Source organism: Myotis yumanensis, unplaced genomic scaffold (genome assembly GCF_028538775.1).
Source record: "Myotis yumanensis isolate MYYU_CA2020_CCGP unplaced genomic scaffold, mMyoYum1.0.hap1 SCAF_14, whole genome shotgun sequence".
In the NCBI taxonomy this organism is placed as follows: domain Eukaryota; kingdom Metazoa; phylum Chordata; class Mammalia; order Chiroptera; family Vespertilionidae; genus Myotis; species Myotis yumanensis.
In genome coordinates, this window is record NW_027223765.1 from 32,763,302 (window position 1) to 32,776,328 (window position 13,027).

A 13,027-nucleotide genomic window follows, 5' to 3' on the forward strand; every position below is an offset into this window, starting at 1 on the left:
GGGGATCGAACCCACCACCAGCTGGGAGAATAAAGGGACCTCCAAGAACCTTAGTTCAATGTCTTTCTTTGCCGGTGGATGAAACAGGAGGTGCAGAGAGGAGAGCAGTTAGCGAAAGGCCAAACGGCACCTGGGTATGTGCCCTGACTGCGCATGGCACCCCCCACCTTGTGGGGTACAGAGGAGATTCCAACCAACTGAGCCCCACCAGGCAGGGCTTCAGAGTCTAATTTTAAAACATCGTTCCAGCCCCAGTGTAATGGTTTGGTCAGAGTGGGACTGGTGTGGAGGCAGTTGAACCACCAGCCATCTGTCTTTGCTATGTGTCCCTGGGGCTCCCACGGGCACCGGTAGCCCAGGTTTCTGCCCGCCATGACTGTCTCCCGGAGCCAGGTTCTACAGACCCAGGTCTGTCCTGGGAGGAGTCCAGTGGCATCTCAGCCCCCATGTAAACAGCTCGAGTGGCTGTCTGGGGCCTTTGTCTCCTGTCCCTCCTGCCGCGTGCACACCCCACTGTAACAGATGTGCAGAGAGGGGAGCGATGGAAGGGGAGCAGGATGCCCTTCCTGCTGGTACCACCCCCTTCACCCTTTTCCTGTGGCCTCCAGCCGGTCCTTCAGGGACCAGGGAGGCAACCCAGGTGCGGGAAGCCACTGGGGCGGGCCCAGGAGTGACCTGGAGAAGGTGATGGAAAGCTACAGCCACAGCGGTGCGCTCAGCTCGGCCAGTGGTTACTGAGAGGGGACCTGGGGCCTGCAGTTGCCAGATCTTGCCATTTTTAAAAGAGAAGGTGGAAATCTGGGTTTTCAAATGAAATACCGTAGCTTTTAGTAAGCAGCTCTGGAACATCATAAACTGAATGCCTATATAGACAACTTCTTGTTCACAACTGCTCTCTACTCACGTTTCTGAGTGGACACTGGACAGAGTGGGGAGGGCAGCTGGGAGGCAGGAGCCCTGAGTCCGGGTCCCAGTTCTGCCATTGGTTCTCTCGGGGTCCTTGGGGGAGGGCTCTTTGCCTCACAGATTCCACGAGTGGGCAGCCAGCTGGGAGAATAAAGGGACCTCCAAGAACCTTAGTTCAATGTCTTTCTTTGCCGGTGGATGAAACAGGAGGTGCAGAGAGGAGAGCAGTTAGCGAAAGGCCAAACGGCACGCTGGCGGGACCCAGATGGTGTAGAGGGCCGTGGGACAGGGAACCAGACGCCTGACTTCCCGCCCATGCCTGTCCCCTTCCTTCTCCAGAGACTCAAGTACCTGCTGACCCCGAGGGAGCCCAACCGCTGGGCTGTGGATCGAGACGGGGCCGCACTCTACAGCTCCCACTCGGCCATGAACGGCACTCTCATGAAGCCCACCCACATCATCGTGGAGACCATGATGTGAGCTCTCTCGGGCCGACGGCTGCTTTCCTGCTGTTTACTAACATTAGATTCTCATAGGACCAGGTTTACAGAGCTTTATATTTGCACTAGGATTTTTTTTTAATTGTCACAGAAAATATTACTGTGTATGTGTGTGTGTGTGTGTGTGTGTGTGTGTGTGTGTGGTGTCGTGTGTGTGTATGTGTGTGTATTTTGTGTTGATTTGGGGATATTTTGTACAAAAAAACAAAAACAAAAACAAAAAAAAATACAACAACCCATGGGCAGAAGTCCGGGGCAAGGCAGAGCTTTCATACTGAATTAGATGTATTTTATGGGAACTGGTAAATTTTTCTTTGTATTTTTTTTTTTTTTACATATAATTATATGTACACTTAGAGATTGTCATACACTTTTACCACTTGAATTGATCTTGCCAGCAATAGATCTCGTTTTCAAAAGCAATTCTTTGGTGCTTGTGTAGCTGGCAGAAAGTTCTGCCCCCTCCCTGCCCTCCAGCCCCCCCCAAATAAAACAACGCAGGGTGGAATTTTCCTGGGACAGCCAACCCATTTTAAAGGTGTAGTACCTCCCAGACCTGGTTCAAGTCGAAGCAGGGAGAGGGCCCCACCCGCTGGCCAGGCCCAAGGGGCCTGAGAAAGGAGGGCGGTGAGGAGTTGGCTCAGGACACTTGTAACCAGGAAGAGAGATGCCAAAATGCTGAACCAGCCCCTCAAATAAAGGCGCTGACTGAAAGCTGACAGGTGAGGCCTGATAACAAAAAACAGAACCCCACCTTTTATTTTGAGGTCAGTGTATTTGGTGAGGTACGAGGGGTGAGTGAGTGGACCAAAGGATGTGGCCCAGGGTTCGGGTGGCCCGGTGTTGGGGAGGGGTGCTTTCCCCTCATCTGTCCACCCTCATCTCCCAGAGGCCGGGAGAAACTCCTGGCACCGCTTGTTAAGACCCCAGCCCAGGCCCACGCGGGCTCCGCGCAGGGAGTACCAAGAGCGTCCTGGGGCCTTTAGCGAATGCTTGAATCCAGTAAAGTGCTCTCAGAACTCTTCCTCCCAGTTTAGTCACAAGTGCGACGCTGGGTAGACCCCGGGCGGCGTAAAACTCTTCACTCCACCCCCCCGCCCCCCGCCGCAGTTCCTGGTGTCAGATATGCACTACATGGGACCGAGAGGGGGCCGTGGGGGGCGTTTTCTAGGAAGTGGGGTTGTTCGGGGGGCTGGCACCCCAGAACTGGCTCGACCAAGTATGGCGTCCTCTCTGAACCAGCAGGGAAGGTACTCACCTTTAACATCCCGGGTGTGGACACACCTCCACCCTGGCCCCCATTTGGACCTAAACTGTGCCATTTTAAAGTCACTTCCAAGTTCAGTCTAAACTAAACCGAAGCGTCACAAACGGCAGTGACTGCCTAGCAGGGGGGTGGAGGGTGGAGATTCAGAGCAGGGGCTCTCTGAATCCTGGAACCCCGCTCCCCCAATCCGAGAGAGCGAGGAGGCTTAGCTGTCCCCCTCCCCAGGGGCAGAGGCCACTCTGAACCTCTTGTCTTGGTAAACTTTCACATTTCGCTGTTTCCAAAGCACCTGCTCTGCCAAACAACACCTATTCCAGGCCGTTCCGTTCCGACGTGTTCCTGTTTTCCTATGTGTCGATGGTTGCTGCTGTGTCTGATTGGACTTTGTTGGTTTTTCCCCCACCCCGCCTAATTTTACCGAGTAGCAATGTGACCTGTTTTCCTGTCTTATGGAACTTTAGTAAACTAACCACTGTCAGCGATTGGGGACAAGTGATCATGGAGCGAGGGGGGCTTGGCACGCTGTGGCTACCTGGGCACCTGTGGTCATTTCAGGCTACACACATCTCCCCTCTGGGGCTCAGATCCCCAGGGAAAGGCCACAGGGTGGCAGGCAAATTGCAACATCCTGGAAAGGGCCCGAGGAAGGCCTCTCCTTGTCAGATTCCCAGACCAAATTCCAGACCAAAGACACATGCAGACCAAGTCCCCAGGTGCCAGCTGGGTGGAAGGTCAGCCACGTTCCCCAAGCCCACCCCTCACACCTCCCTGGGCACCCGTCTCCAATCGCGACCCTCGTGTCTGCCCCCCTAGCTCTGGTGTATCCGCAGACCTTGGCTCTATGAGTACAATGTGGAACAACGCGCGTCTTCTCTCTGTCTCCACATAAAGGAAACTCCTTGGCACTCAGACTCTGTCCGCCTGTCTCTGGAGAAGGGGCGGTGCTGCGCCCACTCTCGGCCCCGGGTGGGTCAGACGTTCTGCTGCCCGCAGAACCTGGAAGGGGTGCGAGGGAGGTGTTTGAAGAGCATTTAGGATGCAGAAATGGGTGAGGGCCCAGGATAAACTCACCAGGGAGAGGCCTCATCACACTGGGCCTGGGCCATGTTAGCCCCGCAGCGGGCCGCACAGTCAGTGATGGAGAGGCTGGGGGTGGGGGTCGGGGGGGGGAGCAGTGAACGCTCTCATAAAATGGGGAAATGGAGGCCTGGAGTGGGGAGGGACTTTGGCCCAGCAAGTGGGGCGGAACCAGACCGTGCGCAGTCAGTTCCAGCTGCGGGTCCTCTGGGGTGCGCGTGGCGAGCGGCGAGGGGCGAGTGCAGCTCCTCGGTGTTCTCCCTGAAGACCAAGGACGAACGAGCCTTTAGGAAAAAGGAAACGCTCCATCCAGTATTGGGAGACGAGGTGAGCAGCACCTCTACCCACTGACCATCCTTGGGCCAACCGGCCCCCACGCTGTGACTCAGGCCTGTGCACCCGGTCGCCCTGGCCCTGCACCCGGGGGCCCTCTGTGAGCAAGGCGTCCAGATCCCTGTTGCACATGAGGAGACGGAGGCCCACAGCAGCCGGTCGCTGTGCAGAGGCAGGACCCCAGGCAGGACTCAGAGGAGGCCACTCCCAGGCAGCAGGACGTGGCCTTGGATTCTGATTTCCGGGCGGAACGTACTTCCCTCTCGGTCCCTCCGGTCCCAGCACAGCCCCGGAGACGGTGGTGAAGCATCAGGGGAAAGGCAGCCCCCCTGGGCCTCGCACAGGGCATTCTGTCACCAGGTCCCACCTCACCGTGGCCAGTGGCCCAGCCAGCATCTCACACTGCCCCCTGGATGGGGAAGTGCTCTGTGCAGCCAGTGCTGGAGGCAGAGGTGCCTCCCATCCCCGACACCGTGGACAGGCCAGGGGAGGACCGAGAGAAAGCCCCTCTGGGCAGCTAGAGTGCCCAGCCAGACCTCAGACCCACCGTCGGGCGCCTCCAAGCTGGGCCTTCCACATGGATGCTATAAATACCACTGTGCAAAAATGCAACAAGCACAAAGCCACAAAACAAACCCCCAATCTCAAAACTGGAGAGGAATGCGGGCCCTCCCTCTCGGAATGCATCCTGCTGGAATGGGAGCCGCTTCATTGTTCTCTGTGGGTGTCACGCAGACGTGTTCTGACAAGGTCCCGAAGGATGAGGCGTCTTGTGATACATTTGGCTTCACTGAGGCGTTAGCTCCATTCCCCACCCCCCACCCCCCATTAATTTTCAAATCCTTACCAACTGTGACTCTGTATTTAGCACAAGAGAAAGCTGGGGAAGCGGTTTTGCCTCCTTCCAGAAATATGTCTGGCTCATCAGAACTTTTTTTTTTAACATCAAAATATTTTAAAGATATTTTAAACTTTTGTAAAGAAAAAAATCCACCAACAGGAGACTCTTCTGAGGAGGAACATTTGTATTTGAATAAGACCCTTGGTGTGTAATTCAGTCGTGCGATATACAAGCTTTTGTGTATAAATGTTTTATGATCTGAATCCCTGTATTTTGCAGGGTGTTTCCTCTTTTGCTTTCTAGATACATATGTATATCGATATTTTAAATCCATCTTTGCTTTTTTTTTTTTTTAGAGGAGTTTGTAATCACCTTATAACATGAAAATAAACATTTCCTTTTTAAATCCACCATGTGGGGTTCTATTTTGATGAGGCTGTTCTTTCTTCCATTTGGCAAGTGCTCCACAGTTCCCGAGGGGCTTGCAGGCCCGCCCGGGGTGCTCCTCACAGGTGTTCAAGGTTGGGGGCACTGAGGTAGAGGCTTCCAGAGGGGACGTGGTTTGCTCAAGGGCACACGGCAAGGCTGTGCAAGAGTCATTCGCACCCAGGCCCACTGACTCCTGGGCTGGGTCTGCCGGTCCTTCTGAGTGAAGCTTACCTGCTACACACATAGCCCCGTGCAGCTGGTATATCTCCCATAGTCTCCCGAGCCTCAGTTTCCCCATCTGGGATAAACCCCCACCCCCTGTAAGGGTTTAGGGGTGATTAGAGGTGATGCTCATCACGTGTCAGGCCCTCACCTACCTGCACTGGCTCCGTTTCCTGGCCAGGGCTTATCCTGCTGTAAGCCCAGCAATGGGGAGTCGGGAGGGAGCCACTAACTTGAGGTTGGTGCCCTCCCTGCCCACCGAGCCTCCCACCAGGTGCAGTCACTAAAGCCTGACTGCATGCCATCCCATCAGGGCTGTGATTACCAGTGCAAGAGTGGGGCTGGGGTTGCTGGAAGGTGGGTAAGTGGCAACTCCCGGAGGTATGCACGTAGGGACCGCACACTGGGACCTCAGAGGGGAGGCCAGTGGGACCCCAAAAAGTCAGTGGTTGGCACAGATGTCCTCGGCCTTAGGGGTCGTAAGCCCGACAGTTGTAGGTGGGGAACAGGCCAGGCGGGTCACTGTTTGGGGCAGCCTTCCAGCCCACTGGTCGCATCACCCGTTGTGAGTGGGGAGGTCAGGGAGCCTGCTGGGTCCTTTCCCCAACTTCCCAGACTGAAGGAATCCCAGTATTTCATGTTTTGTAGACCATGTTAGAATAAAATACCCCCTCCCCAATTCTTTGTTCTGGCTATCTTCCTTTCTGTTGGCCCCTGTGCACCTCCCTCCCTCCCTCCCTCCCTGAGTGTTGTGGCTATATATCTTGTGTGCAAATCCTGACTCCATTCCTTCTTACCTGTGTGGCCTTGGACAAGTTACTTAACCTCTCTGTGCCTCACTTCCGCATCTGTGATGTTGGCATGGTAACAGAGCCACCTCTGCAGACTGTTGGGAAGATCCAGGGGATTCTTGCAAAGCTCTCAGAACTAAGCCAGGCTCTAGGGCTCGTGCTACTGCTCCCGGAAGACCAGCAGAGCCTGGTGCAACACTGCGGCCCCCAGTGTTCCTAGCCCAGCCACACAAATGCAATCGGTGTGATCCAGCCCTGCTTCTATCCCCCCGGAGAGGAGGAGCTACTCCATCTGGCGCAGCTGATGGGAAGAAGCTCTTCCTCTGTCCACACAGAGCTGTGGCTCCTCCAGTGGGACCCAGGCTGCCCTCCAGGCCCCTCCCCCACCTAGGCAACAGACCCGTCAATCACTTGCCTCAGCGGCCTGCTCCTCCTGCACAGAAAATAAAATCCATAGTCCCTACTCATGGTCCCTTCATGTTTGGGCTCTTCGACCTCCAGTCTGGTCTCTAACCCCAGTCCCTTCCGTGTCTCCTTTCTCTTCCTTCGAACCATCAAGCTCATTCCCAACTCAGGGCCTTGGCACCTGCTGTGCCCTCTGCCTGGGGCAGGCTTCCTCCATGTTTCCACGGGGCTGACTCATGTCCTTCAGGTCTTGGCACAAAAGTCACCTCTTCATCGAAGCCCTTCCTGATCCCCTGAGCTAAAGGCCCCCACCCCAGTCACTATCCCTCTTTCTATTTTGTTTTCATTGCTTTTTATTCCTGAAAAAAATATGATATTTTCACTTGTCAATTGTCTGTCTTTTGCTAGAATATAAGTTCTATGCAGACAGGACCTCATCTCCCTTGTTCTTGTTTTTTCCCCCCGGGGGCTAGAATGATGCATCGTACACAAAGGTTTTTTGAGTGGATGATAATGAATCAAACGCAGGTGAGATGTCACAAGACCCAAACAGACACTGACTTGCCAGCCTATGATTTAAAAAAAAGTAGACACCCACTCCAGGTGCACTTACATTATTTTATTTAAAAAAATGCAAATCATCCCAACAGCACCCCACCCCCAACTCCCTAGTCACTGCAGTCCCTGGTGGGACAGACAGGTTGACACGGGGTGCAAACACCCCAAATGGCCTTTGCAGTGCAGCCCCTTGGCTTGTAGTGCTTCCCGAGAGCCCTAAGAAACCCCATGTAGAAAAATACTTTACAAGGAATATGCTCTCATCTCAGCCAGAGAAAAATACAGCTTTTAGGGGTGGGAGGGGCGTGTTGCAAGGACTGTTCCCAAAATGCATAGGCAGGCAGGACGCTCACCGGGACGGGTGTCAGGAAACGTCAAGTCTGGGATGAACATCCCCATGAGAAGCCAGAAGAAATATTGCATATGAGAAGGCCGGCCACAGCAAGGAGCCCGCCCGCCGAGCCTCCAGGTCTCGTTGCATACGTGGATGGGGAAGGGGGATGGCAGAGGCCCCAGCCCCAGGAGGAAGGGGAGCATTGGTCAGGGTTGGGGTGCATCTTCCCTCGCCTGCAGTCCAGCGCAGCATCCCCAAGTCAAAGGCCCCGGGAGTGTGTTCTGTCCAACTCTGTCAAATCACAGAGGCCGAGAGAGGCTGAGCCACTTTCCTAAAGTCATACAGGTGAGGCTGCGAGTGGCCATGTCTCTGCTGTGCCCTCACCCCAAGCTGAGGGTTCTTGGCTTTTGCTTGGTGCCCCTGTAATGGGTGGGCAGCGCCTTTTCCTCGGGGGTGGATGTTCCCACAGACGTCCGAGAGAGTAGAGGCACTGGGCAGTCCAGCCAGGGCACAAGGGCTCTCCAGGGAGGCAGGCCCTTCGGGAGAGTGTGGGCAGGGGGCTGAGGGGCCACAGTGGACACGGAGGCCTGAACCTGCTCAGAGACTGTCCACCCCTTGATTGTCCATTGGGGGGCATCAGTCTCACAGGGGGTCACACAGCAACCGAGCAGTTGGGGGGTGGGGTCAGGGGGAGGAACAGGCCTTTTGACTCCTGATCCGGTCCCTGGAGTGGAAGAACGTTTTTCGGGCCAAGGAGGGGGACAGAGGTGAAGCAGGGTGCAGGTGAGAGTGGGTGCCCCGTTTTTGTGAGACCCCCATCGAGAGCTGGGTGGGGACAAAGCAAAGCCCAGACCTGGCTGCATCCTGCCTGTCCACCTCCATCCCAGGGGCCACACCAGACCACCAGGCGGAGGCCCTGGGCCCTTCTCACAACCAAAAGGGTTTCTGGTCTGTGGAAATGAGGAAAGCAATTTTAAGAGATGCTGGTGCTTCCAGATTTCAAGTGGGAAGGAACTTCCTTGAATGAGCACTTTGGACACTGTCACTATTGAGTGTGAGAGAGAATGGCCATCTCTCCAGTCTCTCTCTCTCTCTCTCTCTCTCTCTCTCTCTCGGTCTCTGTGCTTTGTCCTCCTCCTTCTCCCCTGAATTGGACACTGGGGAGTAGTGGCACCAGCTTATGTATCGTATTTCCATGGCTTCCCACCTTCACTGAGTGGCAGGTGAATGGAGCCCCAGTTTTATCCCAAAATGACTCCCTCCACATGGAGGAGCCTGGGCTCCCAGGGGCCTGTGCAGATGGGTTAGTGGCCACATGTCCTACAAAAGAAGCAGGAGGGGCTGAGAGCCCAAAGCCAGACACTGAGCTGCCCAGGGCGCCCAGTACCCCGGCCTCAAATCTCAGAAGCTTTGGATCAGAGACGCCAAAAATGAAACAATCACCAACTTTCATATCAAAGGGCTGATGCTTCCTGGATTCCAGACGTCCCAGCTCAGAACATTCTAAGTGGGGACACTGGGACTCAGAGACTCTCAGAACCAGCAAGCCCCGAACACCAGGATCCTGGAGGAGGAGGTGGCTCCCATCTGGGCAGCATCCTTCCTGGCAATCATTTCTCCCGCTGAAGTGGCCCCAGCCTCACCCCGATTGCTCCTGTCAGGAAACTAACCCTCTGAGCACATGTGGAGGCATCACTGGGAGGCCTCACACCTCAGGCAACAACCCCACGGGGTGCCCAGCCCCTGCTTGCTCACCTGCTGTAACGGAGCTCACTCCTCCGTGGCAGCTCATTCCAGCTCCATAGCTCCACTGGGAGAAAGCGCTCCCTACGCTGAGCTAGGCTTCCCCACATCAGACGCCTGACTGAGGACGCACAGTAGGGACCTGAGGCCTCCTCCAGACCCCTCTTCTCCCAGGTGAGCAGCCCGTCCCTGTTAGGCTGGGCACCTCTGGGCATCTTGGAGACCCAACATGGAGAAAGACCTGAAGACGCCACTCCAAATGGGGCAGGGACCTCACTGCCTGGCACCCCAGCTCCACAGAACCAGAGAACAGTGACAAGGTCCTGTCTGTGGCTTAGAGCCTGCCAGATGGACAGATGGACATGTGGGTGGCCACTTTTCCAGCCCAGCTACAGGTCTGGGAGCCAGGATCAGCTGGAGTACCCCTTGGGTGTCCACCTCGTCGACTTCAGAGCATCCGGGGGCTGCTGGGGCCGGGTGCTCGCGGGGTCCGGCTGCTCTGTGCCAGCGGGTTGCGGCTGATGACCAGCTGCAGCACGTCGCCCGCCTCGGCCAGGAGCGGCACCGCCAGGCAGCAGTCGAAGTCCCGCGTGCGAACGTGGTTGACCTGCACGGTGCACAGCCCAGGGGACAGACTGGCATCAGCCTGGCCTGGGCTGAAGGAAAAATCTAGAACACTCACACAGGGGAAAGCATTCTTCATTTAACATTCAATCCTCTAGTGGGTTTAATCAAAGGGAAAGTCCCAGGGAGGGGCCGGTACACCCTTCGCCCCTCTGACGCCTTTTTGTCGTGAAAGAGCACACATTTGGCCTCCTGCCTAGAACGGTGTGGCCATGCCCTGCTGCTATTTCATTTGTATTTTGCACTGGCCTTCTACTTCACGCAAACAGTGTCAGGTTTTCATTCCTAACTGAGTCGAAAAGTTTCCTTTTAAAATCAATTTAACTTGAAAAAAAGTCATCAATTTAGAGAAAACATATATTCGATAAATTCAGCACAAATGTGGCAGAAATCACACCAAGGGAACAAAAGTAGCTGGGGCAGGGGAAAGGCAGCCCAGGTGGCTGGGCCAGGATGCCCATAACTTTCCATCTGCTCATCTGCATTTCCCAGTCTCCCTTGCAGTTGGTGAGGTCACATGACTAATTCTGGCCAATAGGCCATGAAGGGGAGTGAGAGGTAAAGGCAGAAAAATCCCATATGCCATTTTCCAGTCGGGTTTCCTCTGCTGTGGAGTCTGAGGCAACGACAAGAAGGGGGAGTCTCCGTCAGCCCAGGCGGAGCAAGGCTAATGCAGTCCACAGTGGACATGTGTGTTAACACTATGACACAGGGTTTGCTAGTTACTGCAACAGAACTGAGCCTAACCTGACTAATACGACTGGTGTCGTCATCCCCTTTTCACAATGAAGGAGCTGGGGCTCAGAGAGGGGAGGTGACCTGCCCAAGGCCACTCAGCCAGGGTAGAAGTGGGGACTCTTTCCCCAGCCCAGGGCTAGGAAAGACCGCTCCCCGGGAGGTGCCTGCTGCAGCATTACCTGGAGGACCCTGTCGAAGGGCTGGAGGCCCCCACGCTGGGCGGGCCCCTCGGGGCGCACTGTGTGGACATAGACACCCTTCTCCAGGAGGCCGTCTGAGACGCTGAAACCAAAGTCATTCCTCGTGGGGTCCTTGTACAGGGTCACCTGGGAGCAGAAGGAAGAGGAGGTCCCTGGTGTTGAGCTCCGGCCCCAACTTCCCACGGTAGCGGGAATCCTTGGTCTGGCTTTCAATGTCTCTGGGATGCAGTCCCCACCCAGAGGCACTCCACACGCCTTTTTGCGGTGCCCATGGAGCTCCCCTCCCCTTCTGCACTCAGCAGACTCCAGGCCCCAGGTCGACGCTCTCCATCACAACAGAGGCCCTTCGGAAGGGAGTTCCTTTCAGTTCGTTCAGTCCTCTTGCCTCCCCCCGGAGAAGGTCCCAGTGGGTGCCCACGTGTCTTCACTACCCCTAACACTTGCTCATCCCCCAGTTTACCCAAGAGCTGGCTTCAGGCTCAGAGGTTTCTGAGGGCTACCTGGTGAGAGGTTTTCTTTCTCCTCTGTGTTATTCTTTCTATATAGTAACCTACAGATGGCAAAAATGCTGGCTTTTTACTTAAGGTAGTAATAAATACATACACATAATATGTAGAAGCCTATACACACAGTAACTTAAGTTGAGAAAAGTGAGTCTACTTGAAGGAAAATATTAATAATAGCCCAGCGTGCATCACAGGTGTGTGTGTGTGTGTGTGTGTGTGTGTGTGTGTGTGTGACGGGAGTTTTGAGAAACCAGTACAAAATCCCCATTTCACAGTGGAGGAATGAAGGCTGAAGAGAAGCGGGCCCATCTGGAGCCCATGGCCAGCCCTCATGGCACCAGGACACACGCCCAGGCCTCCTGTGCCCCCCCACCCCACCCCACCCAGCACCCACCTTGTGCATCTCCAAGGGTGTTGGCAGCAGCAGCTCCTGCATCTCCTCCGGGGAAGGGCGTACCTCCCGGCCCCTCCGCCAGGGCCGGTGGCCAGGCCTGCCCTCGAGGGCCACGCTCTGCACGGTGCCCGTCATGATGGATGCCTGTGAGGACACAACCCTTCACTCAGACACTCACTGTTCTCAGTCACCTCTTTGGACACCTACTATGTGTCAGCCTTCAAGGTCACAAAGGTGAGGAGCATAGACGCGCTGCTGCCCTCCCGGGTCTCTCAGGGTTGGTCACTCACACCAGCAATCAGAATAACCATCCTTGGCACTGAATTAGCTCTAACTCTGTGCTGGGCTCAGTTCTAAGCACTTTATACATCGAACTCATTTTATTCTCTATGGTATTACAAGACCAGCAAATGCCATTATTTTTCTCTACTTTACAGATGAGGAAACTGAGGCTCAGAGAGACTAAGATTTGAACTCAGAGTCTGGCTCCGAAGTCGAGGGTCTTAACCACTCTGTTACCATGTTAACTGCAAAAAAAAAAAACCCACAAAAACAAATAAGATAAAGTTATACACGGCAGTTAACAGTCACAGAGGCCTGGTACATGGAAGGTGAGGACAAGGAATCTGGTCCAGTGTGAGAGGTCAGGAAGCATCCTGAGCTGAGATCTAAAAGATGAGCAAGAAAGGGGGTGGGGAGGGAGAGGGCCTGGCAGGCAGAGGGAACAGCCTGTGCGAGGGCCCTGCAATGGGAATCTAGAAGAAGGCTGGAGGAGGGGCACGGAATGAGGCTGCAGGTGAGGGCTTGATCCCACACGCCCCTGGGACTACAGTGAGAAACATTGTCTTCATCCCAAAGGCAATGGGGACACTCTGAAGGGTCTGTGCAGGGGGCTGGGGGCAGGGTCAGATTTGTGGACTTAGCAGCATCTGCCAGCTGCTGGGTGGAGACTGGGCTATAGCGGTGGGTGTAGAAGCCAGGGGGGAGACCTGTGAGGGACCATGCAGTTGTGCAAGCAAAAGATGACCGTGGCCTGGACAGGATGGGGACAGTGGGGAAGGACAAAAGGAGCAGACGCAGGACATGTGTCAGAGGTGAAGCGAAGGGGAGCTGGGGGAAGAGCGAGCAGAATCAAAAATGCTGCACTCTAAGTGAGCGC

General features: G+C 55.1%; 2 protein-coding genes across 5 annotated transcripts in view; one reads left to right on the plus strand and one right to left on the minus strand.

Moving 5' to 3' along the window:
- Positions 1–5,334, plus strand: part of SLC6A6 (solute carrier family 6 member 6) — an 80,917-nt gene extending 75,583 nt beyond the window's left edge. For all 4 annotated transcript variants that reach the window (XM_070433550.1, XM_070433548.1, XM_070433547.1 and 1 more), the window contains one exon: positions 1,246–5,334. In XM_070433550.1, the coding sequence (XP_070289651.1) occupies positions 1,246–1,386 (141 nt within the window). In that variant the 3' untranslated portion in view covers positions 1,387–5,334. The remainder of the gene's footprint in view (positions 1–1,245) is intronic.
- Positions 5,335–7,382: 2,048 nt separating this feature from the next.
- GRIP2 (glutamate receptor interacting protein 2) overlaps positions 7,383–13,027 on the minus strand; it is a 34,610-nt gene continuing 28,965 nt past the window's right edge. The window contains exons 22-24 of the mRNA XM_070433553.1: positions 11,869–12,012; positions 10,948–11,094; positions 7,383–10,013 (exon numbers count right to left, since the gene is read on the minus strand). Of these exons, the coding sequence (XP_070289654.1) occupies positions 9,855–10,013; positions 10,948–11,094; positions 11,869–12,012 (450 nt within the window). The 3' untranslated portion in view covers positions 7,383–9,854. The remainder of the gene's footprint in view (positions 10,014–10,947; positions 11,095–11,868; positions 12,013–13,027) is intronic.